Raw genomic sequence first — 24,072 nt, 5'->3', positions numbered from 1 at the left:
CATTCTGATTATATATCGTTTTTTTTTTTATACAACAATCTATATTTGAAATCAGATTCAATGTAATGTCATGTTATAAAAATACAAAATGAAGATGACGTGGTCCTATTCAGGTGTAAACTTAAAGCAGCAAGATATAAACCCACTTCTGGCGCGGACAGGAAGTCAAGAAACAAAACATTGCAGTGAAGCGTTCCGTTGTTGCTGGGAAACACAAGGTGGATAGCAACTGCTTTGTGTTCAGCCCACTTCATAGCTTGAGATGGGGAGGGTAGTGTGTGTGTCTGTGCGTGTGTTTGTGTGTGTGTCTGTAAGAGAGTGGGTGGTTCGGGGAGCTGGGGTTTGCGTGTCCTAATGGAGCTGGATCTGTACGTGATCAGGAATGAGATGAGGCAGATCTCCTCACCTGTCCTGTAGAGAGGAGTAATACACACACACACACACACACACACACACACACACACACACACACACACACACACACACACACAGTGTATCAAGGCAAGCCTGCCCTGAGTGCTGGCGAGATAATCTGATGAATCTCCCTAGCAGCATGTGTGCCCACCTGTTAGTACAGCCCCTTGTTCCCACTTCAATCACTACCACATTACTGTGTGTGTGTGTGTGTGTGTGTGTGTGTGTGTGTGTGTGTGTGTGTGTGTGTGTGTCTGTCTGTGTCTCTAGGAATGTAAAGTCACTTAACTGTTGAAAGTGGTGACAGTTCAGGGTGGGTAAATAAGGGCAGAAGTGTGAATTGCTGATTAAACCTCATACATTTGGAGACTTTAGGTACTGTTCTCGGGCATGTGTCCTACATTTGTGGCTTTTTCCATAAGTGTTCGTCCTGGTTAGGAACACTTGTCCTTCTTGTTCGTAACTCACGCAACTCGTGTAACTCATGCCTCAACCCTAAGACCAGATAGCTAGACAACCTAGATATCTAAATTGTGCTGCACAGACAATACAACTGCTTAACCAGACTGTTTGTACAATAGACAATTATTCTGGATTTTCTACTACTGCATGTGTCTGGCGTGGTGAAAATAGTAGCAAGATTGTCCAAAATGGCCAGTAGCATGTAGTGTTGCACGATGTACCGATACTTCAAAAGCACCGCGATTCTTGGAAATTAAAAATGTCACGATTCCTAAATTTATTAGTATCGATACTTCTAGAATGTCCGTGTTCCATATTTGTAAGAGACATATTTCATGTTGGTGTGTGCAACGCACGCTCGAGTGCCTCCCTATGGACGTCCGTGTTTTTTCTCCTCACGCACGCAGCAAGAGGCTGCACTGCTGCTGTCATTTAACAAACACTACAGAGAGATGGCTGCATGTGCGAGTGATACTGTGGCCGCCGGTCCACGGCTGGTTGATAAAGATGACGCGAGGAGTGAGATATGGAGGTACTTTGCCTACCTTGCTGACAGTGAGGGCAAAGCTACCGATATGTCGAGACCTGTTTGTCGTAAGTGCTACAAACAATTGCAAACTAAGGGAGCCAACACCTCGAACCTGGCGAAACACTTGGCCGACAAGCACGCCGAGTTGCACAAGGAGTTTAAAGACCGACAGGTTAGTATGTGAAATATAACATGTATCATCACGTTCATGAACTTCATGCCCTTAAAACAAGTCAAATGAGAAGGCTATAGTTTATTTTGTGACAAGTCACTGTTTTGCACCACCGTAGTTTGACCAGGCTATCTACAGAAATAGCAGGCTAACTATGGGCATTATCCTCATGGCTAACCACAATAGCCTGCCTAACGCTAGTTCAGCATCTTTCTTTGAAAACGCAACTTTCATAGATGACGTAAATAATTCGCAAGCTGCTAAAATAAAGCATACAAAACATCAGCTAAAATGATCTATAGCCTTTATTAGCCTATATGATAAAAATCACAGCATGTGCATGTTTGTCAGTGATTTATTTAGCCTGTATTGGGTTACAGCATTTAAAGAGCATGAACCTGCTGTACGCAAAGGAGGTGTAGGCCTATATGAAACCTTTGCCTTGTAAGAAATTATGGACTCAAATATAAAGTTAACCATCAAAGAAATCAGACATTGAAGTACAGGAAACGCCTATATTAATCCATGTCACAGTTTAAACAACATTAGGTTAACTCATTATATCCTATGAATAATGGTAATGTTATGGTTAAGTGAATGTTAGCAATTATCACTACCACTGCATAGAGATGTTAAGTTAGTCACAAGTTATTGTTACTATCACACATAAACTATTTAGGTCCTCCGTTATGACACATTTATCACCATCATATTTTAAATATTTCCATTTTCTTCTGCTACAGCGGTCTGCAGCTATGGGCTCTGGAAGAGCAACTCCTCAAAGGCAGCAGCCAACCCAGCAGCCAACCCTCCAAGCTATGTTTGAGCAGCACAACAAGTACCCCAGGGAGTCCAAGGAGGTAAAACGGCTTAACAGGGCAGTAGCAGAATTCATCTGTCTGGATCAAGTGCCAGTTTATATAGTGGAAAAAGCTGGGTTTAGAAACCTTATGCAAAATCTCGACAAAAGGTATGACGTCCCATCCAGGAATTTTTTCATGTACAATGAAATTCCCAAGATGTACAATGAAACAAGAGCGATAATCAGTGCCCAACTTAGTCACACACCGAATACATTTTTCTCCTGCACCACTGATCTCTGGACCAGCAGAACTGTGGACACTTACATGGCAGTAACACTCCAGTTCATTACACAGTCCTGGGAGATGCAGTCCTGGTGTTTAGGGTGCTCTGCATTGTATTCTGATCACACAGCCGACACTCTAAAGGAAACCCTGGAGGAAATTATCACAGATTCCTGGGGGCTAGACATGGCCAATATGGCTGGAATGACAACAGATAATGCGTCAAACAACCGCAAAGCTTTCAGTGAATACACCTGGATACCCTGTTTCGGGCACAATCTGCATTTGGCAGTGAACAAAGCCATAGATATTGATCGTGTGGCAAGCTGTCTGTCCAGGCTCCGTAAGACTGTGTCAGGCTTCTCCAGATCAAACAAGATGTCTAGACTGTTCAAAGACAAACAAAAGTCTTTAAAACTGCCACAACATACATTAATCCATGATGAGCCCACCCGATGGGGTTCCACCTATGACATGGTGGAACGATTTTGTGAGCAGCAGCAAGCTGTCTCTGCGGTTCTGGCTGAGGACCGGAAGAAGTGGCACCTGATGCCCAGAGACACAGACATGACCACTATAGAAATAGTGAGGGATGTCTTGGCTCCACTCAGTGACTTCACTGATGCCCTGAGTGGAGAGAAAGAAACCACCATATCATCAGTCCTGCCACTGATGTGGAAAATCAAAGCCTGCCTAATAGAAGAGGAAGGCGACCGCCCCTTGGCCATAGAAATGAAGAACAAAATTAGAGGAGATTTTGAGAAAAGGTACGATGACCACAACCTGCAGATGACCCTAAACACCTCTACGTTCCTTGATCCGAGATTTAAAGATACTTTTGTAACAATGGAGGAGGATATCAAGAGGGAGCTGCTCCTTAAATCTGAGGCCGTTCAGCTTCCACCCCACAGTCCAGTGGACCCTAGAGGAACAGGTGCTGCACCAAAGAGGAATAAGAGAGACTTAAAAAGTTTGCTCTGCACCATAACCACAGAGAAGAAAGGGGCAGATAATTCTGAAACGAGGCACCATTCTCCCACACCTGCAACACCCACAGATAGACGACTAAATGTTGAGTTTCTTGAATACAAACAATTGAGAGAAATCAGCCCTGCAGAGGATCCCCTGGCCTGGTGGAGTCAACATGAGGCACAACTGCCCATCCTGGCACACTTTGCAAAGAACTATCTTTGCATTGCAGCATCAAGTTGTGCTTCAGAGCGAGTCTTCAGCACATCTGGAAATATCTGTAGCCCAAGACGTTCCAGGCTGACTGAAGAACATTTAGACATGCTAGTGTTCTTGGCCAAGAACTTAAATAAGTGTAAGAAATGAATATCTGCTGGCCATTCTAGGGCTAATGCTCTTAAGAGACTCAGTTTTGAGTATAAGAGATGCTGCAGCTAAATTGTATTTGTTTTTTTAAACTCAGTTGTGAGTATAAGAGATGATGCAGCTAAATTTTATTTGTTTTTTTAAACTCAGTTGTGAGTATAAGAGATAATGCAGCTACATTTTATTTGTTTTTTTAAATTGAATGCCATTGCTTTAATTTGTTATTTATGTTTATTACTGGTAACGCTTGTGTTTCTTATGACTGAGATAATGCTGCTAAATTTATTTATTTTTTTACCTTGAGTGTCATTGCTCTAATTTATTTTTTATATTTTGATATTTCATATTTTGTTCAAATGTTTAATATATCTGCTGTTCATATGTTCATTTATTAGTGTGTTATGATAAGAATGTTGCCCCAGTTTTAAAATAAAGCACATCAATGATATTTGAGAGTGTTTCTCCCTTTTCAGGAAAAGTATCGAAAAAGTATCGGAATCGCAATTCTTGACTTGGTATCGGTATCGAAACAATAATTTTGGTATCGTGACAACACTAGTAGCATGTGAGTCAAGGCACCTTACCTTTACAGGGCCAGAACAGGTTAACAGTAAAGAGTCGTCACCTTGTTACTTAAAAATATCCATGCTACAGCCAGCTCTCATGAAAGAATATCATTAACAAGCATGTCTAGTATGGCGGCCATTCCCCATTTCAATTTGGCTCGTCAAGAAGCTAAGCCAAGCTTTGTGCTGTGACGCGTTTTGATAAAAAATGTCATTACAGTTTTGTTTGTTTTGATCATGTTTAATATATAAACTTAAAAATAACTTTAGTAGGACAAAAACGGTCAACAGAAAAAATGTCAGCTCAATTCACCCTCTCTCATTAAGCCCCAGCAATGAACCAGGTGACCTATATATACAAAATACACCTGAACAAAGTGAACTCCGCTAAATAGCATTTTGGCTTACTCCTGGTGATATTGTTTTTATACCAACAGCAAAGTTACAGAGTTGTAGGTATAGAGGTATAGGTAGGTATAGAGGTATAGACCATGGTTGCTGACCAGCTGCTTTCCCTCCATGTGCTTTCTGGCCAGCAGAACCCTTGGGTGCCTTCACAACCCCGAACATTGTACATCAGTGGGAATTAAAAGTGTTGACTTGCGAGAAAACCAACCAACACAAAAACCCTTTAGGATTACATGCTGTTCTAAATCAGTCCTGTCTGTGATGTGGAAATGCCAGGTTGTGATACTGAATCAGAGGTTGGCTAACACCAGCTTATAGCTTAGCAGCTAGCCAGGCCAGGTGAGCAGGGTTGATAGTGACCCTGATGACTTGTCACCACCTTCCAGACTCCTGCAAACGGTCTATAGAAAGCATTCAAACCTGAAGAAAAGGGCCATCAATTGGTACATTCCTGCTTACTGTTCCAAAACACCATAAACACTCCTCTACTGCATCACACTGAAGCCAAACCTATGACAGTACGAGCCTCCCTGGAGTTTTACAGAGCAGCTCTCAGCAGCAGCGAGGGGGATGGGCAGAATGAAGAGCGGGCAGTGATGTGGATAACAAAAAAAAGCATTGGGTATAAAGAAATAAGAGGCGCTAGCTATAATCGCGGTTGTGATTGTGGAGGAGCAAATTAGATAAAGTGGTGTTTCCTTTTCTTTCTGTGTGGCTGCTGAAGCTGTTCACTGGGTGTCTCTGGGCAGAACCCGCAAACACTCTCTGGTCTCCTGCACTTCCCCTCTACTGCTTTCACACTCTGCAGAAACGTGAGCCTGAATAAATTGTCACACGCTCATAGATTATCTTCCCAGGATGTTATTTTGTGCAGGGAGGATGTTTGAAATGCCAGTCACAGACACACTGCACCCTCCCCCATCCTCACTCTCCCACACACACACTGTCTCCCATAGTGTACCGTCGAGCAGCAGTGTAGTATTGCAGAGCTCTGCAGGGCTTATTTTTTGTGTGCTTTTTGAAGTGTGTGAGCATGCCAGCACACACTGTGACAGTGTGGCGTAACGAGACAACACGTGAGCCGCTCTCACAGGGAGACTTTATGGACAGGCTGATTTACAGCACAGCTATTCACACCTTCCTGCTTGTTCCTCTGAACCCCTCCCTCTGTCTTCCTCAATGAGCATCTTCCTCTTTATCTCCTTTTGGTACCTTTTTAGTCCTTTCTCTTCCTTTCTCTTCAGCTCTGTTCCTTTCCACTCATTCCCCTTGTTATGAAGCAACCAACTCCCTAGCTAGCACAGGAGAAATTAGCCATCTGAGGCCGGGAAGGAGGGAGACTGAGTGAGACTCAGCAGGGGTGTGGGCAGCTAAATATAGAGCCTCTTTGGAGTGCTGATGATGTCACAGAGCAGGAAAGAGAGGAGAGGAAAACAGGGGGAAAAAGAAAAACTGCGAGCCTCACAGGCAGCAGTCACTGGTCGATATTTAGTCATGGCCTTGTGCGCTCACTATTTCACCTAATGCCACACACAGTCAGTGTGAAAGATATAACTGAAACGCCAGACAATGTAGCAGTCATGTTGTTATGGCATTATGGATGAACAAGGATTGAAAACATTTCTTTTTAAATGCTTTTTGAAGTTTATCAATGGCATTTAAGTTTGAGTAGGTGTGTGATCTTATGTTGTAGAACTGCAATAGCGAGGACTGAAATGGTGATACCAATACTGCTCCTGTATCTGTCCTTCTGCCTACTGCCATAAAACTGTTCAACTCACCTCTGGCTGGCAGACAACTCTCTGCTCCATAGCCTCTCCTTGTTAACTGGAGCATAACTTTCACTCTTTACACTTAACATTGTACATTTATATTTTATTTAATATTCCAGTCATTGCACTATTATGTATATACTATCCTACTTTCTATTTTGTTCATTTCAATAGTGTCTACTAATAGTTTATAGATTATTTACCAACAGTCAACATTATATATCTTTTCTCTAACGCCGGTTTATTTTAATTTCTATTTCTTCTTTGAGATGTCTACACTTCAGCATTGTTTATTTCTTTTTATTATTTCAAATTATTTTTGTAGGCCGTATTTTATTATGCTGCTGCAACACAAACATTTCCCAGTTTGGGATTAATCATTCTTATCTTTATCTTATCTTACATTTCCAAAGTGTGTAATGAAAATAAGTACCTCGTGCTATCCTTGATTTCTGGAGAAAGAAGTCTCTCTGTGTACAAAATATTGTTGACCTTTTACTCACGGTAGGCATCCTAAATGTAAGTTTACCGCTAAAGTGCCAATTGTAAGTATAGACCGAAATTGTTAAATGATTGTGGATATTCCAAAGTCTTAGTTTGTTGACTCACACAGCCGGAAGAAAGGCATTCCGATATAAAGGTTGAAATCCCACAGCCACCTGTCTTACCCTGCATATCAGAGAGCCTACCTTTATTGTGCACTAATAAGTCATCCCCTCATGTCTCTAGCAAGATAACTGTTGATATAAGAGCGCATCTTTGACGGGCTGCAGAGGAGGAAATGTGGAGGACGCCACAATGCAGCCTGCAGCAGGTTCTAGATGCATGCACATACACACACACACACGCACACACAGACAACTCTACTGCACGTATTTTCCTCTGCTGTGATACAGCTCCTACAGAGAAGAGCAGTGAACCAATTAGAATAGCATGTGACTGAAATGTACGTTTAAGGTGTTTGTTGTAGTGACAGCAATAGAGAGCAGGGTTTGCCAGTAATCCAGCACAGACTTTTTATCAGCGCTAGCTTTTAGCCGGGTCAGGCCCAGCAAGGTTTTTATTGCAATGCGGCAGCTGCAGCACAAAGCCAAGGCCTATTCCTATTGATCGCTAAGCCTGATGGATTCTTAAGTACAGAAGGTTGGCTCGTCTGGTTGGAGCTGCCTTACATCATCTGCGTTGACTCAACCTGCTTACTCTGATAAGCTGCCTGCCGTCACAGGATCCCTATAGTCAGTCCACCAGCTGCAAAGAGTCCTGGCACCTCGAAGGTTCATTTTTAAACGAGCTACGTGTTTGAGGTTAAAGTAAATGACTTCTGGTTGAGCTGAGCAACGTTAAACTGGACTACGCACAAACCTTTTGTGTTGGTAAACATGAGAGCTGTAAAGATGTAAAGCTGGGGTCTTTATGACCCGTTTTCATCCCATTGTTTCTTCTTTCTTCTTGTTTTCCAGTACATGATACAAATTGTTGCTCTTCACCTAGCAACACACTTCAGTGCAAATGTTATGAAGACTTGCCACAGCTCGGCCTTGAGACTGCAGTTGTCCCTCCATAAAAGCAAGAAGGCCGTTTTTAAATAAAGGGTTATGAATATGTTGTCTATGTCCTTGACCTAGGTATCATGAATTAATCATCTTTACTCCGTTATGAATGAAGTGTTTTTATTTGGAATTGGCCTCTGGGAAGCATAAACTCCATAGTATTCTGTGTGTGTGTGTGTGTGTGTGGGCGTGCAGGGGCCTGCACATGTCCCTCATGTGATCTGATGTGGTGTGACTTTCTTGTGTAGGTTGCTAGGCAACATGCTGTAAAATTCTCAGTCATAATCTTTGATTTTAGCTCCAAGACGGAGAGGAGCGAGTGGAGAAGGAGGAAGCAAGAGTGAGGGAGTGTTTCAAAAGGCCTGGCTTAGCCCTCAGAAAAAGCAAAACATCCAGTCCTCTCACTCTGGTTGCTTTTAATTCATTACTTCATTAATGATGGGTTATTAAGCTGCTGCCTGTCATTTTGTAAATGTTCTTGATTTGTTCTTCAAGATTGGTTGCTAGATTCACAGAGTCAAGGAGTAGGATTCATTTTAAGGAAGAATATTATCACTTTTTTAACAAATTTCATATTTTATTTATTTCGATGTACAGATACATTTATTTAACGACTGTGGATCGCCTACTCCGTGTGCTGGTTGTGTTTTATGTTTTATGTTTGTCATGTCCCAGGTTTTAGCTCCTGCTACCTTTTTAGTTTGTTGTGAAATATTTAGCATAATAAAGTAGTCTGCTCCAAATCCACCCTTCTGAAACAGAACCACCTCCAGATGATAGACCCGCTCTGAGATCTTCGTCAATTATGAATTGCTTTGACTCTGCATGAGGATTTAAATGAGTGCTGTGTTTGATCAGTTTGGGGTGTGTGTGAGGTACAGTGTGTCTCCTGCATATAAACACCGCCGGCTCTAAATGCATAAATACTTTCCTATATTGCGAAAGGAATATTGGGTATAATGATAATTTCATTTGCCATATCGCACATGAAATAGTGTTTGAGTATATCAGATGTGTGCGTTCCAGCGCCCACACCTTCTATCCTGTAGTGATCCCTGCCAGCAGTAAACGCAGTACAGGAAAATCTCTTCCTCCTTCACATAAGTAGGACCCAGAATCACGTTTGATTAGCTGAGAAATCCCATGAAGTGTTTACTCTCAGGCCTTATCATGCTGCTATTATTCTGCATGGTTTACTCTGGCGTAATTTGTAGCTTGGCGCTAAGCATTATGGTCATTCCATATACTATCCAAATCTACTCTCCCATGGTTTGAATGCATTCTGTCCCAGTGTTTGTGTTGATACTGTAGTAACAGAATCACAAGCTCCTGTGTCTAAAGTTTGAAGGTGTTCTCACAGGCGTATCAAACACTAGTGGAAAACAAACTAGAGAAGCAGAGAGTAGATAGAAAAGTGACGGGCTCATTGTTTAACCTGGATACTATTTTATCAATGTCGAAGTTGAGAGCAAGTTGATAGAGGAAAGCAGACGAGTGAGGGACTGCACAGAGCTAACGTCTCTAGGCTGATGAGCAAGCTAGCAGGCTAGCTGTAATGAAAAGCCTTTGTGTGCTTAAGAAGTGCGCTGGCAGCGGTCCAGCAGCTCTGGCTAGTGAAGGATTAGGCTTGGACAATCAGGACTGCAGGATCAAAACAAGGGGCAGGAACACCAGGGTCATTCTGCTTGCTAGGGTGCCATCTGCCCTGCCTGCCCGCCTGCCTGCCTGCCCGCCTGCCTGCCCGCCTGCCTGCTTGCCTGCCTGCCTGCCTGCCTGCCGCAGTCAGGGGGAGGGGAGAGAGAGAGGGAGAGAGAAATGGGGGAAGGGCAGACCAGAGCAAGCAACGACAATGTTAGACAGAGCCTGGCCTCTCTGTATGCAGGTCAGCTCTGCTCAGGAGTACTAAACCCTATATGCCTGTGCAGCAACATCCTCTGAAGGTTTACAGCGTAAAGACTCTCTGTCGTAGCTGGACCCTCACAAAAACATATCCTACGATTCCTGTTGCTTATCTAGATAGATGGATAGATGGATAGATAAGTACTTTATTGATCCCAATTTGGGAAATGTTTGCGTTGCAGCAACATAAAGACAAGGCATTGTACAACAGAAATAAAATAGTATTAAAAAAAGAAAAGAAAAAAATAGACTAAAAGTTTACACAAAATATAAAGCAGGATATTAGTATTAGTAGTGTCCTCCTCTCCACCACAGCTTCAAAAGGGTCCAACTTGATGCCGGTGACAGAGCCAACTTTCCTGATCAGTTTATTGGTTCTGCTGGTGTCAAGATCATTATAAACATGTATTCATGTTATATTTTGTCTGAAAAATATCAAATTCACTGATCATAACATTCTGTTGACTTGCACTTTTATTTTGTTTTGATAACCAGAAAAACCTGTGATTTCTGATCGTTATGAGCATGGCCATAATGTGTTCAAGCTGTCAGGATTGCATGCCATGTACACACTTGAGTGTCATATTCTTCACGCAGATCTTGGTAGAGCTATTGCTATGTCATGCTCTTGTTTTTCTCCTTCCCTTGCACTCTTGTTCTGACTTGGCAAAGATATGCAGTTAAATGAAAACGCTTCATGTCTAGGGAAAGGTAGAATAACAGGAAATTGCATGTGTAAATATGGATAAAAGTGGTTGTCTTATTACTCACTGGATGGGGTGCACGGGTCTCTTAGACGACTGAGCAGATTGCTAAGGCTCTTATGGGATCTAGTTTAGTATTCCAACAACATCCTGCCATCAAAAAGTAATCTGCTGCCTTGCCTTTATGAGCAAAGCAGACTATTTCCCAATTATATTTATTAGGCCATGTTTTTATTCTGCAAATATCTCCTTACCTTTTTCATATGGCCTAAGCTTTGTGTTCTCTTTTTGCTATTCAGTCTGACACTACATTTCCTGCAGTTCCCTTGACACACACACACACACACACACACACACACACACACACACACACACACACTCTGTCTCTGTCGGGGAGTAGGCAGTCCGATTGGTTCAGACCCCCTGTAGTGTTTGTGTGGAGGAGATGTGTCCTCTACCATGTGCTGTGCTCGGCCTCCACCCAGTGTTATCAGAGTCTTTCCGGCCTCTGCATGAACTCCGATCTGATGGGTAGAGGATGCTCCAGATTGTTTACCTCAGGCTCTCAACACAAGTTTTTTAAATGTCTATTATGACGAGCCTTTTGCTTGGATGTGTTTCCGTGACAGAATCATGTAGATACATGTGTGTTATTATCAAGCGGGATTCAGAAGCAGACTCGGTGCTACGTATGGGAAGAGATGTCATGAGAGTTGTGAGACGGAGGACATGAGACGTGAGGTGAAGAGACAAGAAGACAGACGGGCTAAATTAAGGCTGAGGTTGTGGGTGGTGGCTGAAGAGCAGGACGAGAGGGGAGGGGGCACTGATGATGTAATGTGTAACAATATCCACGCTCTGTAAGTGAATGTGTGCACCTTCAGTGTGTGTGTGTGTGTCCGTGTGTGTGTCCATGCATTAGCACTGAGGGCCAGCCTGCTGCCGCTCATCAATTATTCACCCGTCCTTTTAGCGCGTCTCCCCTCCCCCTGTCCTACCTCTCCTCCCTAGCCTCATCTCCACTTTTCCTAATGTTTGAAATCTCAAAACACACACACACACACACACACACACACACACACACACACACACACACACACACACACACACACACACACACACACACACACACACACACACACACAGGGCAATGTTCATCTCCATGCCCTCCCCCTCTCTTTACAGACAATTGGTGGCTTTTGGCTCAGAAAAGCGTAGGAAACCAAACAATCACGTCCAAATGTAGGTAGTTTACATCCTCAGGTGAATGTTCCAAGAATCAAACGGGGACCTATCCAGAGATAATCACTGATTGTGTGTTTGTTTACGTGCGGGGGTGTGACTGAACGGAAATGTATGCAGAGATGACGTAGTTGCTTGTTTTGGTTGCAGCCGGCCTCTGATGGACGGCAGCCTACAGCTCTTTGGCGGAGCTCCCACGGCCACATTTAATGGTGATGCAGCACAAAAGGGAGAGATAAAGGAAGGAGGAGCCAAAAACCTGCCTCTCTCCTGTTTGAAGAATTGAAATTTTCCAGTCATTTATTTTTTTGTAATTTACGTTGAATGAATCGAAATGTTAGTTTCTGTAGTGGCCCCAACAACACATTTGATCTCATTCAGTCAGTTCATATCTTAGTAGCTGTGATTATGTCACCCCCCTTCACATTGCACTGCTTTGATTCCATAGTCGAGTCTCCAATGGTTTATTCCAGTCCAAAGTAAGGGGTCAAAAAACATCTCGTGTTGTTCCTTTTTACAGAAATGATAGCTTTCCCCTCTGTTACCGCTTCTCCTTGTTCTCCTTTGCCTTCCCTCTGTGCCTCTCTCTGAAGCTAGCACTCCCCCCCTCTCTTCTCCCAAACAGGCCGACCCAGCTCAGGCCCACATGTAGTGTGAAAACTGCTCCATTGTATTGGAAATTCTGTGGGAGGGACAAAAGAGGAGGAGAGACAGGGTGCAGCGGTGGAGGTGATTAGGAAACCAGATCCAAGGCTCGGCTTCAAAGGGAACTGGATCTCTCCGCAGTGCTTATTGATCAGCCAGGAATATTGCTGCTTTCCTTGGTATTGGGGTGGGGGGGGTCGGGATCTAGCTGATAAATCATGGAGACGCTGCACTGCCTCTACACACTTTTGCATCACAGTGCTTATCAGTTGTACATTTTACATTGATATTCTATTTAATATGTATATAAAATATCCTTTATATTTAGTTTTTGATTATATTTTCTGTACAAGAAATTCCCAAATTGGGATCAGTAATGTACTTCTATCTATCTAGTTGCTTGTAGGACAATTCCTGTAGCTTAGCATGCAGCAGATGTAGCTGGTTGAGTATCGGTGTGTTCCTGTCAAGCCTTAGAGATGTTCCTGTCGTCTCCCGGCACTAACCTCGTCTGTGCATCTTTACTTGAGGGAAGATTTCGGAACAATTGTTCGGCCCAGGCTTTCTGCATGTCCTGTGCAGAGATCAAGGGAGGCTCAGGCAATAACAGGGACAACCATTGTATTATTTAACTCCCTCTTTCCTGTCCTCTCGTTTTCATTTCCATCCTACCGTTATCTACCCCCCTCCTGCTTTCCTTTTTTCCCTTCCCTCCCTCCCAGAGAGAAGGCGCATACAGAGCCAAGTAAACACTTTGATATGCGGAAGGAATCTCTCCCACCCCCTTCGCTTTCTCTCTCACTCTCTCCTCACAGCCTATGTAGGTCATCATGACTCACTCCTTTATGCTTCAAAAGCCGAATCCCTGCTCAGTTGCTCTATCTTGGGCCCTCTCACGTTCAGCGTTGTGTAAGAGAAGTGTGTTTGAGTGTAAAGGCAAGGGTGCTACAGATGACCATTTTATGTTTTAAATTGGCTTTCTGTTTAATTTGTTCTCCAGGATACTCTGAGTAGTATTTATTTTGGTTTGTTTGCTTCTCCTATAGCTCGCCCCTGCAGCGTACCGTTTTGAAAGGACAAACTATACACATTAATATTATAACAAGCGCCTCTGCTTGCCTCTCCGGTTCTGTACACTGCATTCACTCTGACCTAGATGCTGAATCCATCAGCTGCGGCAAGCAGATTTATTATTGCGTCAGAAATAAAAGTGCTTAGGCTCATTTCCAGATTTTTGCCCGAAGATTCCAGTTTCCTATCAGTGTCAGTTTGGTATGGTCTTATCTTTTTCAGTTTTATGATACATATTGTATGTTATATTCAGTTTGTTTCACCCTTTACATTTTGTTGGTTTCTTTATTCCTCTCTACATCTTCAAGGCATACTATTTTAGATTAATATTACATACTCTCACTGTTTAAACTCAGGCTCATTGCGTGACCATGTTAACAATCTGCTGGGGTTCAAATCCAGGCCACTGCACATCTGTTAGTGGGGCTTGCTTTAACCAGTCCTCCAGTCTGCTACCTGTTGACTGGTTAGCTCAGGATGTGCATGAGAGTAGGCGTCTCATCGTTGTGACGGATTGTTTTGCCATGTTCCAGTGGAGAGGGAAACCCTTTCTTCTGAGTATCTGCACATGAATGCTGCCTTCTGCTTCTCAGCTATGACACTGAAGCCCGCCCCCCCCCCTTCCAACCCTGATTGAAAATGTGCACGCATGCGTTTGTCATTGATGTCAAAGTCAATTTTTTTGCAAATGAATCAACAAAAATGTTTGGGAAGTTAGCAAACAACGTTTCCTGTACGGCGATGGTCTTGGTGTTAGTGTTTGGGTTTAAAGGGTCTGGTGAGCTGCCAGGAGTCGCGGTCTGTTGGAGACGTTTACTAGGAAAGGCCAAGATTGGAGGACCAGCTCACCATCCTGACCCAGATCCCATGGCCTTAGCGTGTCACATGTGTGTCCTTTTGTCCTCCTCACTCCAGGGCTGCTTTCATATTGGCCAGACTCTGCATCGAGAGAAAAGAGCTCACAGCGGCTTTTTTTGATGAGTCACTCAACCGAACAAAACAGAAGGAGGGGTGAAGGAAAAAGTACAATGCTCTGCAATCCTGTCCCCCCCTCCAGTGCTTCCTAAAATCACTCCCATATTACATCACACATGCACACACACAGGGCCGACAGTTGAGAGTGTATCCAGTAGTCCTAATGGCGGTCAACCGTTACATGCAACATTATGCCACAACATGAAAAGACATGCGGGAAGCACATTGAAAGAAAGTACAATAGGGTGAGAAGCTGAGGAGGGATATGCATCTGGGTGCAAGATGAGGAGGGGTGGGGGCGGGGTTGGGTTTGCCATGGTAAAATGGAAGCTTTGTGATGGAAACCTGAGTAGGCTGGGTTTTGGGGCTGTACATTCACACGCCTGTATCATCTATCCCTTTTCCCCAGTCTCAATGCACCCCTTGTCCTCAGAGTTGCTTGACCACATTGGACCGTCTTGCAGCCACTACTTCTGTCCAACACTAAGACAGCACCACTTTGCCTCCCTGGTTGTCTTTACCATCACCTCGTTTTTATAGCCCAGTCAACAATGTCCATTCCCTTGGTGTCTTTTCCTCTGTGTCTAACTTTAGTGGCTATCTCTCTGGCTTGGCTAAATAGAAATGTTTGCCAGCAGTGTAAACCCTCCAGATTTTTCCCAAGAAGGCTCTATCATGACGTGCATTTTTATTTTGTAGCCCTCTGTTTCTACCGTCTCTCGTGCTCATCTTTAAAGTGCTTTTTCCATGAGAGAGTGGGCGTCTGCGCTGGGCCATCAACAGGAAATTCCAGCCCTGCAGTGTGGGGGTAGGGGATGGCTGAGAGAGAAGTGAGGAAGATCAGGAGTTTGTTTGGCAGCTTTTGGAGATCACCCAAAGATCTCTGACTGCTTTGGGCTGCAAGAGAGCTCCCCCTGGACAGTTACATAGGAAAATATAAACAATATCGTCAATACTAGTGTTGCATCGGCTCTCACCTAAACCTTATTTTGCTTGTTTGTTTTTTATTTCTGCTCAAATTCTTTGTTTGGGCTTCATCATTGTTGCTGAAATGACTATGGCGCTTTGCCCATCACTTCTTAGTTTTCTATGTTGACAGACATTTTCATTAACCAAAGTTTATATGCTTAATAGAGATGCCGATTTGTTCGCAGTTCACTAAATCAAAAGCGGAACATGTTAGTTATCAAAGCTTGTTAATCGTAATTCATTTATATAAAACAAAATACATGTTTTTACTTAAAAACACTTCAAAAGATTAACATGAGCATGTTTTGCATGAACCACAACAATCATTATTCAGGCTTTACTTATGAACTACACAAAATGCTCTTTTTCCAAAAGCTGCCTGTGTTTGCCTTTCAATATTTCAAAGATTAAACACTCATTCTGTGGCTTTTACAGACTTAAAGCCCAACAGATTCTTGTTGAGTCAATGAAAAGGGCTGTAGCCATGAGCAAGTTTCTGTTAGAATAGGCTCCACTGATCTTATGACAACACTCTCTAGTTTTACTGGATTTATTTTCCCTCCAGTTGGTAGAACCAGCTGCTCAGTAGGAACCAGTGGCTCTGGGATGCAAAGATACTATGGTAAATCCGCCATCCAGGGGAATGAAGTGTCCCTCAACCAGCAGACAGGATACCGTTGGCAGGGTTTCCTGCAGAAAATTAGTTGGGGGGGGAGGGGGGGGGGGGAAAGAAGGCGCGCAGGGTGAGGTAGGCCTGCTTCGTCGCATGAAAAAGCCTGCAATTTTTGGTTTTTCCTATTCATGACACAGTTTTTTAAAAATGCGTTCTGCAGAGAAGGGAGGCTGGCATTGGTCACGGTTCGGAATGAGAGAAAACAGGACAGAGTAACACGGCCAATATCGCTCTTTTCTTTTCTTTTCTATTTTGGAAGACCTTAGTCAAAGCGGCAGGTGTGCGTTGCTTAGGCAGCCGCCTAAGCTGTCAAGTGCTGCGGGAAACCCTGGTTGGATTGTCTTTAACCTAACATCCTAACACTGTCTGAAGCTTGTGTGAAGTGGTGCTTGTCCCCAAAGACTAACGTTGGGATCATAGCTGTAGCAGTCGGTTATGATGCCTGTTGTGACGTAGTTACTCATCGACCAACAGTCCTCAGGTGAACTGCATAATATTCATAAGCAAGTGTTAAGATAAAGATATTATACAGAGCAGTACCTTAAACTCCATCTCACCCGCTACTTCCATTGCATAGTAATACAACAGGAGTACATTATGTCATCCTCTATATCGTTGGCGTATATCATGAACTACTGTGTATGTTATGGATCATATATGGATCCTTCATCAATATATATAAATGTAATGGTTTCAGCACTCCTAATGGGAATATGGCCAGCGTTCTCATCATAAATCTCAAGTAATTGGGGAGTTATAAACTATCCATGTTCTATAAATTGCATAGTATATACAGTATGACTTAAGGCAGGATTATCTTGTATGTTTCATTAAAGAGCATGGCCAGCTGGCTGTGGAGCAAGCTGTTGATGCTCACCGTTCATGACCTCATCATTAAAACACTGCATTGCTGCTCAAATTCCTATCAAAGTTGGTTATTGGGTAGTGAGTGGCCTTGTGAAATGGGAAGTTGGAAAGAGAAATGGCCCAATCAGTGAACACCTCTGCTGTTTTCTATCAATACATGATTCTCCTTCTTCCTGTTTTTCCCTGGTCTTCTCTCCTCTCATATGAAAACAGTTTGTGTTACCTCTGCGGTATGGCTGCACTGGGTTATGGGTGGAAGCTTTAATTGGCTAAATTGCATACATATGTTGATTGTGTGTGTGTGTGTATGTGTGTACACATCTGTGTGCAGTCTCAGATGCTAAGAAATGATGCCTTGTGAACACCGGAAGAACAATTCCTTCAGGGTAGTGCCTCCCTCAGTTAGTGCAGTTTCCATTTTGGACAAAGATTGGAGAACCAGTACAGATAGAACACACCTGCTCGCTTAGATTCACTACCGCCTCCGTACAGAACAAGAGATAAACAGGTGATAATCCAAAACTGCATTCAAAGTGCTGCTTTGCTTAAGCATTAGGTCCAGTAGCTGTAGTTGCCTAGTTATAATCTCTTGAGCAAGTGGCTAGTTTTGGGTCAGAATAATTAGCCAACAAGTTATTTTAATATTCCAGGTCGAGTCGTGTCCATCTTCCATTGCTTTGTAACTGGACAGCAGAACCTAGAGGCTAGGTTTATTTGTTCTGTATACTGAATACTATTGTTGTTTAGTATTTGCTTGACTGAGGTTAAGATTTGTTTGGCTGTACTGAAATACTGAAGAATCATGGCAACAGTGTACTGAGATCTAATGAGTGCATGATGAATGCATGTGATGTATTCTCATTTGTTATTAACTTATATCTCCGGTAGTGAGTAACATTTTTACAAAGGAAAACCAGCCATCATTATCTGATATACTGTACAGGCTCAGGTTATTTGACCTGTAACAGAGCTTAGATCAATATATTATTTGGCGGGAAGTTTTGTAAAATGTGAATTGGTCGAGTCATCTTGTTTGTTAGTGCTTAAGTTTGACGCTCCACTGCACTAACTTAACTGATTTGTTTTTGTCTGAGCGATGGAGTACAAAGCTAAAGACTAACTTACTCAATCCATTGTCCGGATGCTGCACTCTACTCTCGTGGTTGACTTTTCTTTATTCCAACAATTCAGAATCACATAAAGAACGAATCACATTTTAACATAATTTGATAATGTTTACTTATGAGTGGTCACAGCTAGAGAAGTTTTGACTGTAAGGACAAACAAATAAGTGCCATCGATGAATATCTGGTCTTATAAAATATCCTGTGTAGTTAGTAACACCAGTGTTGTCATTACTTAATCATCCCGTGGGAAATGTTCCTCATTGTGGCATCCCTATTTTCAACACACTGTAAAGATCCTGTACTCAAATTCAAAAGTGTACACACACAATCACACCCTGCCAACCTTTCATTTGTAAGTTGGTATTGCCAAATGCACCTCGCAATATGCATCATGCCCTCGCCACTGCCTCAGTCTGGCATTGGTTCCCTGCCCCCTCTTTAAGCAGGCACCGCCCCAGCCCTCAGCTGGATGTGCTCTGCAGTAGCAGGCCTTTCATCCCTCCATCCCTCCATCCGGCCCTGCCCGGTGATTTATAATTCATCTGGGATCCTGCCTCCCTCCACCCTCTGCACCAGGACAGCATTAACATTCTGTTTGGTCCCCAGCTACGCTGCACCCACGTGTGTATGTTGTGCGTGGCTGAGGAGTGATTCCTAGCCAGCGAGGCTCCATTTGGAAAAGGCTGTTATTGTAGCTGTGTGTTCGTTCTGTTCTGGCTCTGCCCGCATTCCTCTGTCGTTGTAGGGATCAGGTTGCTTGTCTGGCTGTCTGTAGCTGCTGGTCTCTGCTGTTGGTTCTCCTTCTTCTCTGTCCTCGTATGTGCCAAGTCAGCTGCCCGTCCCCCCTCCGGGTCCCTGTATAATAACAGAAAGCAGTGCGGCAGGATGTTCCAGAGAGCAGTGAGCATGTATTGGCCGATCTATCTCAGACAGGTCTTCAGGGATGTATAAAACACCCAAGAAATAACCAATTTTAGAACCTGGGTTTACTACACATCACCACATTATCTTGTTTTCCCCTGAGCAATGGTGCACCAGTCAAATAATATGAACGTCAACTACATCAACATTCAACACACAACACATCACTTTCATCTTACTTGTCTCTCATCAGTTCAAACTTCAGATATTTTGAGAGATTATGTATTGTTTTGTTTTTTTTAATTGAGAGCGAGGCTTCATTTGTTCTAACTGTTGTTGCCTTGTTTTCTAAATGTTCTGCTTATGATCAGTAAAGAGCTTTGTTTTGAGGATGCAAATTACCGACGTATGTCATATACTGCTCGGAAATTGAGGGAAAAATCATACGCTTCTTAAAATGAATTCATACAAAAAGAAATATGATGGTTATTATTTTCTAGATATTTTTTTATAATAAAGTTAAATGTGGAGATTACTAGAAAGCAGAAGAGTGGAGCATGGCAAGTGTGAAAGAGAGTACTTGGTGAACGTGTCCTTCTTGGATAAAAACAAAAACATCTTTATGCAAAACAGAGTCGCTGTCCGCAGCTGAGATATTATAATGAGTTAAAAAGATCTTCTTTTGCCATGGTCTACTAGAACAAACAATGCCTGGTGCAGGAGAGGAGATGAGATGAGTGAGGAGATCAAAAAGCTGAGATTGTAATGTCTTTCCCTTTGAATTAAACCCGCATGTTTTTAACCAAAACATTTATCAGAATTGTATCACGGCCCGCATTCGGTTTCAAACATTCAACGCTTTTCAGAAGATGTCAGTTTTTAAATTGGTGTGTGTTTGCGAGACATTATGCTGCTTATATGTGGAAAGGTCACATCCACCCTCTGTGCCTCTCCTCCCATGCACCTCGCTCGCTCTGTTCATTATCCATCCAGGCTCTCTCCCTCCGCTCTGCATTTATTTTTACCTCCTCACGTAATCCTTAATTAATGTAGATCCAGTCACCGTGCCTCACATTCTACTACCATACACACTTACTTGTACACATACACACTCACTCATTCATGTTCTCTCGAGCAGGCACACACACATACAGTCATTTATCTTCTCTGTCAGCCCCTTGCAGAGCATAATGATCTAGATCTCACACACACACGCACATCTTAACACGCTGTACACTTTAAAATAATAGGCAGATTGAGCGGCCTCGTTGCTCAGTGAGCTAAAGCACATACCACATAACCATCCTGTCCCTGCTCCATATCTGGACCGGGATCCCTGACACAGGACCTATCTTTGAATTACTCGCTGCTAGAATGGTCCGGATATATGAATTGAGACTTTTCTATTTGTTTCATTTTAGCTCTATATATAAATATGGCTTTAAGTTATCAATACATGATATTACCGTCCCGCCTACTTTTGGGGGTAAATATTCGCCTACATTTGAGTGGCAGTCAATACAGATTCTGAATTTTTCACATGAACAAATTCAGATAACCGCAATAATTATTTTTTATCTACAAGAAGCCCAATTATGATGGACAAACTGGCAAACTATTAAAAAATGTCAATGGAGTTTGATGATCTTTAAATCAATAGGGAAGTGATGTCCGGTCAGTCTGCTGGAGGATGAGTGGCAGGCAGCAGGCTTACACTGAAACTGTGATTTCTGAATTAGATCGTTTCTTTCTCTCCTTTTTTCTGTAGAGGAGGTAAAGAAACCATAGATCTGGATTTATTTGTTGTTTGAGGTGCAATATATGACTCAGGCAGCTTTAAGACATTGATGCATTATTCCCCCCCGAAAGTGGGCGGGCCCATAATTTCCCTACAATATTTCCCTCTTGATGGCTGAGTACCTTAACTATAAATCGACACAGATCATTGATCTCAATGACATTTTTTTATAGTTTGCCTGTCTGACCGTCACAATTGGGCTTTTTGTAGATTAAAAACGGCGAGGATATCTTGATTTTTTTTACTTGATTGCCGAAAAATTCAGAATCTGTATTGCCCGCCATTCAAATGAAAGCGAATGTTTTCCCCCAAAAGTGGGCAGGACCGTAACTTCGCCAGGAAGTGATGTTGGTGTTACTCTCATCTATAGTAATAGTTGTCATATTCACTTGGTAACTGTTTCCTTGTCTCTAGAAATCTTAGCTATGGTTACTATATGTAGTACTGTGTGGTTGTTGTTTTATTGGAAGCTTCACGCTGAGCAGTTTGTTCCTCACTGTCCAGACTGGATGTTTTTCTCACTTCTGTCATTCAGTAACCCACCAGCTTTGAGTCGCAGGTGATTAATCAATCTTTACTGTAAACCAGGGGTTGTCCAAACTACGGCCCGGGGGCCAACTGCAGCCCGGTGTCCACTTTGAATTGGCCCTCAGCTAATTCTAACGGAATATGGCCCTCACATGAAACTTGTGTTGTACTTCTTAAATATAAATGTAAAAACTATACACAGTATTCATGTGTTGATAAGACCAATTTTCTAATAAATTCAGTCAATCAGTCAAAGCCCAATAACTTATTTACATAGTAAGCTTGAAATATACCCTTCATATTTCCCATTATTATAGGCAATCTGAGACTTCTGTTTAAAGGGATGAGCTGCCAACACTTTTAGTAATAAATATGGAGATATGGAATATGGAGAGCTGTGATCAAGGCTGTTTTTTTCTCTAAGTATCAATAATTGACCTACATTTGATTGCTTTTGCTAACTTATAACTTCACTTGTGAAGCAATATACCTCACCTTTAGTGAATGGCCCAGCCCTTTGTTTTGTTTTCTGTGTGGCCCTCTTTGGACACCCCTGCTCTAAACTCATCGACAGAAAAAGCGAAAAGTTCATTAGCTCAGCAATATCAAGTTAGTTTTGGAAAGGTTGTGATAACTGTCAGACGAGTGATAAAACTAGCACTGACAGTGTTGCACTCAAGTGGTGGGCCGGAGTCTTGTGCTGGCCTGCTGCAAAAAAGGCTTCGGTGTCGGCCAACCTCTGCACGTCACAAAAACTACAGCTTCCCTGACATGAAGCATGGGGAGCTTGTTAAGCTTAGCCTCCCTTACATATCCACTGTAAGCCATAAGTACTGAACACTTACAGTCTTTAGCTGACGTCAACCACCCTCACTGTAAGAGCCTGAATGCAAGAGCCTGCAAATGCTGTGTGAGGAGTGGCCCTGCACTTCAGGCTGTGGGGCCCCTCGTGCTTGCTCTGATACGAGTCCATCACACATTGTTTATGATGTATGTTTGCACATTTTTCAAAGAAGCTTCTTTCTATTGCTTTTAGTGTTTGTAACGAAAGGAGAGAATTTACACACACGTTCTGTAGGGGCAAGGCAATCACAAAACATTGTGCTTACTTGCTCCATGCAACCTGCATTGAATAATGACTTTTCAATGCTACTTCTTTGAGTCATCCTCTGATGTTTGTAACCAAAGTTTTTGCCTTGCGTTTCATGTTGAGGAATAGGTGGATGATTTGATCTTTATTTAAGGCATAACTAGTATCTAAATACTTTGTATTTTCTCAATAATAGCAATCTTACAATCTGTGATGGTTTTTAGTAGGACACAGAATCATTTGAAGCTTTATTTTATAGAGAAAATAGATTCATGCTCTCTTTCAAAGTGATTTCTTCACCATTTAGTTAGTATATGTTCTTTCTATTTACCACTGAATTGGTTTTATGTATTGTCATGCTTGCCAAACATGCTTGTTCAGTTGTATAACTACGGCCCCTGTAATAACTAAATATATATTTGATGTTGGAGCAACAATATGAGCCTTTCCCAAATGATCTGCTGGTGCCCCTGGATTATATTATTGTTTCTTAATTGCTTTTATTAAGCTAGAATGCAAAAGTCCTGCCAGACATAATGATGCTTTATTATGTTTTTTTCAATTTGATGTTTTCTTATTCTATGGTTGCATTTGACTTATTCTCACCAAATGCAGCCATTCTTGATACAGATTGGTTGATTCAGCATAATGCTATGTGTAATAGTAGGGGCAGTAAGCACATAGCGTGCTTTACTGCTGCACCAGCACATGCATGTTGTGGTTTCTGTGAATAGCTTAAAATATGATGTTATGTTTTGTATGGCAACATTTCTAAAGGAGATGCATTATCATGTTCTCTTGTTTTATTATGTATAAGTATGTCTCTGTGTTGGAATCCAACAAACACTGGAATGGCAGCCATACATGTAGAGATGAAGATTAAAGAAAAATGTGGAGTGTTCTCTTAATTTTTTCCGGAGCTGTATGTGTCAGTTATGCAATCATTTGGATCTTTTTTGATAGTGATAATAATGTTTTGAAATGTTTGTAATCTGTTCTTACACAGAGCCAGAGTTGAGGTGTGTTGACTTTGTTTTGAACTTTGTGTCAGAAGTAGGTTTGCAAGTTTGGTCGAGATGCTACCACTGATGTGAGTTTCAGATTTGTAAGCCTGGAGTCTAAATGCTCTTCCAGCCAGTTTAGAAACACTTACTGAGTTATTGGAGCAAATAAAGAAGTCCAGCTTACTTTTTAAAGTTATTATATGTTTAGAATTGTTTCTGTCTTGAGATTTAAAAACAGTGAGCTACTGCCTATAGTATTTGGTAGGGATGCACCAATGCCAAATTTCTTGGCCGATGCCGATGTTAAGAATAACAATTTGTCCGAT

At 42.3% G+C, this 24,072-nt stretch overlaps 2 protein-coding genes across 3 annotated transcripts in view; both read left to right on the top strand.

The window, feature by feature from the left end:
• ankrd11 (ankyrin repeat domain 11) overlaps nt 1-24,072 on the top strand; it is a 98,014-nt gene that overhangs the window by 42,212 nt on the left and 31,730 nt on the right. The window lies entirely within an intron of this gene.
• On the top strand, nt 1,081-4,445 carry LOC134863859 (E3 SUMO-protein ligase ZBED1-like). The gene is made up of 2 exons (XM_063882605.1): nt 1,081-1,577; nt 2,321-4,445. The coding sequence occupies exons 1-2, from the start codon at nt 1,212-1,214 to the stop codon at nt 3,995-3,997; spliced, it is 2,043 nt and encodes a 680-aa protein (XP_063738675.1). The 5' UTR covers nt 1,081-1,211; the 3' UTR covers nt 3,998-4,445.

This window comes from Eleginops maclovinus, chromosome 4 (genome assembly GCF_036324505.1).
Source record: "Eleginops maclovinus isolate JMC-PN-2008 ecotype Puerto Natales chromosome 4, JC_Emac_rtc_rv5, whole genome shotgun sequence".
NCBI lineage: Eukaryota > Metazoa > Chordata > Actinopteri > Perciformes > Eleginopidae > Eleginops > Eleginops maclovinus.
This window is presented reverse-complemented; position numbering and strand designations above follow the sequence as displayed.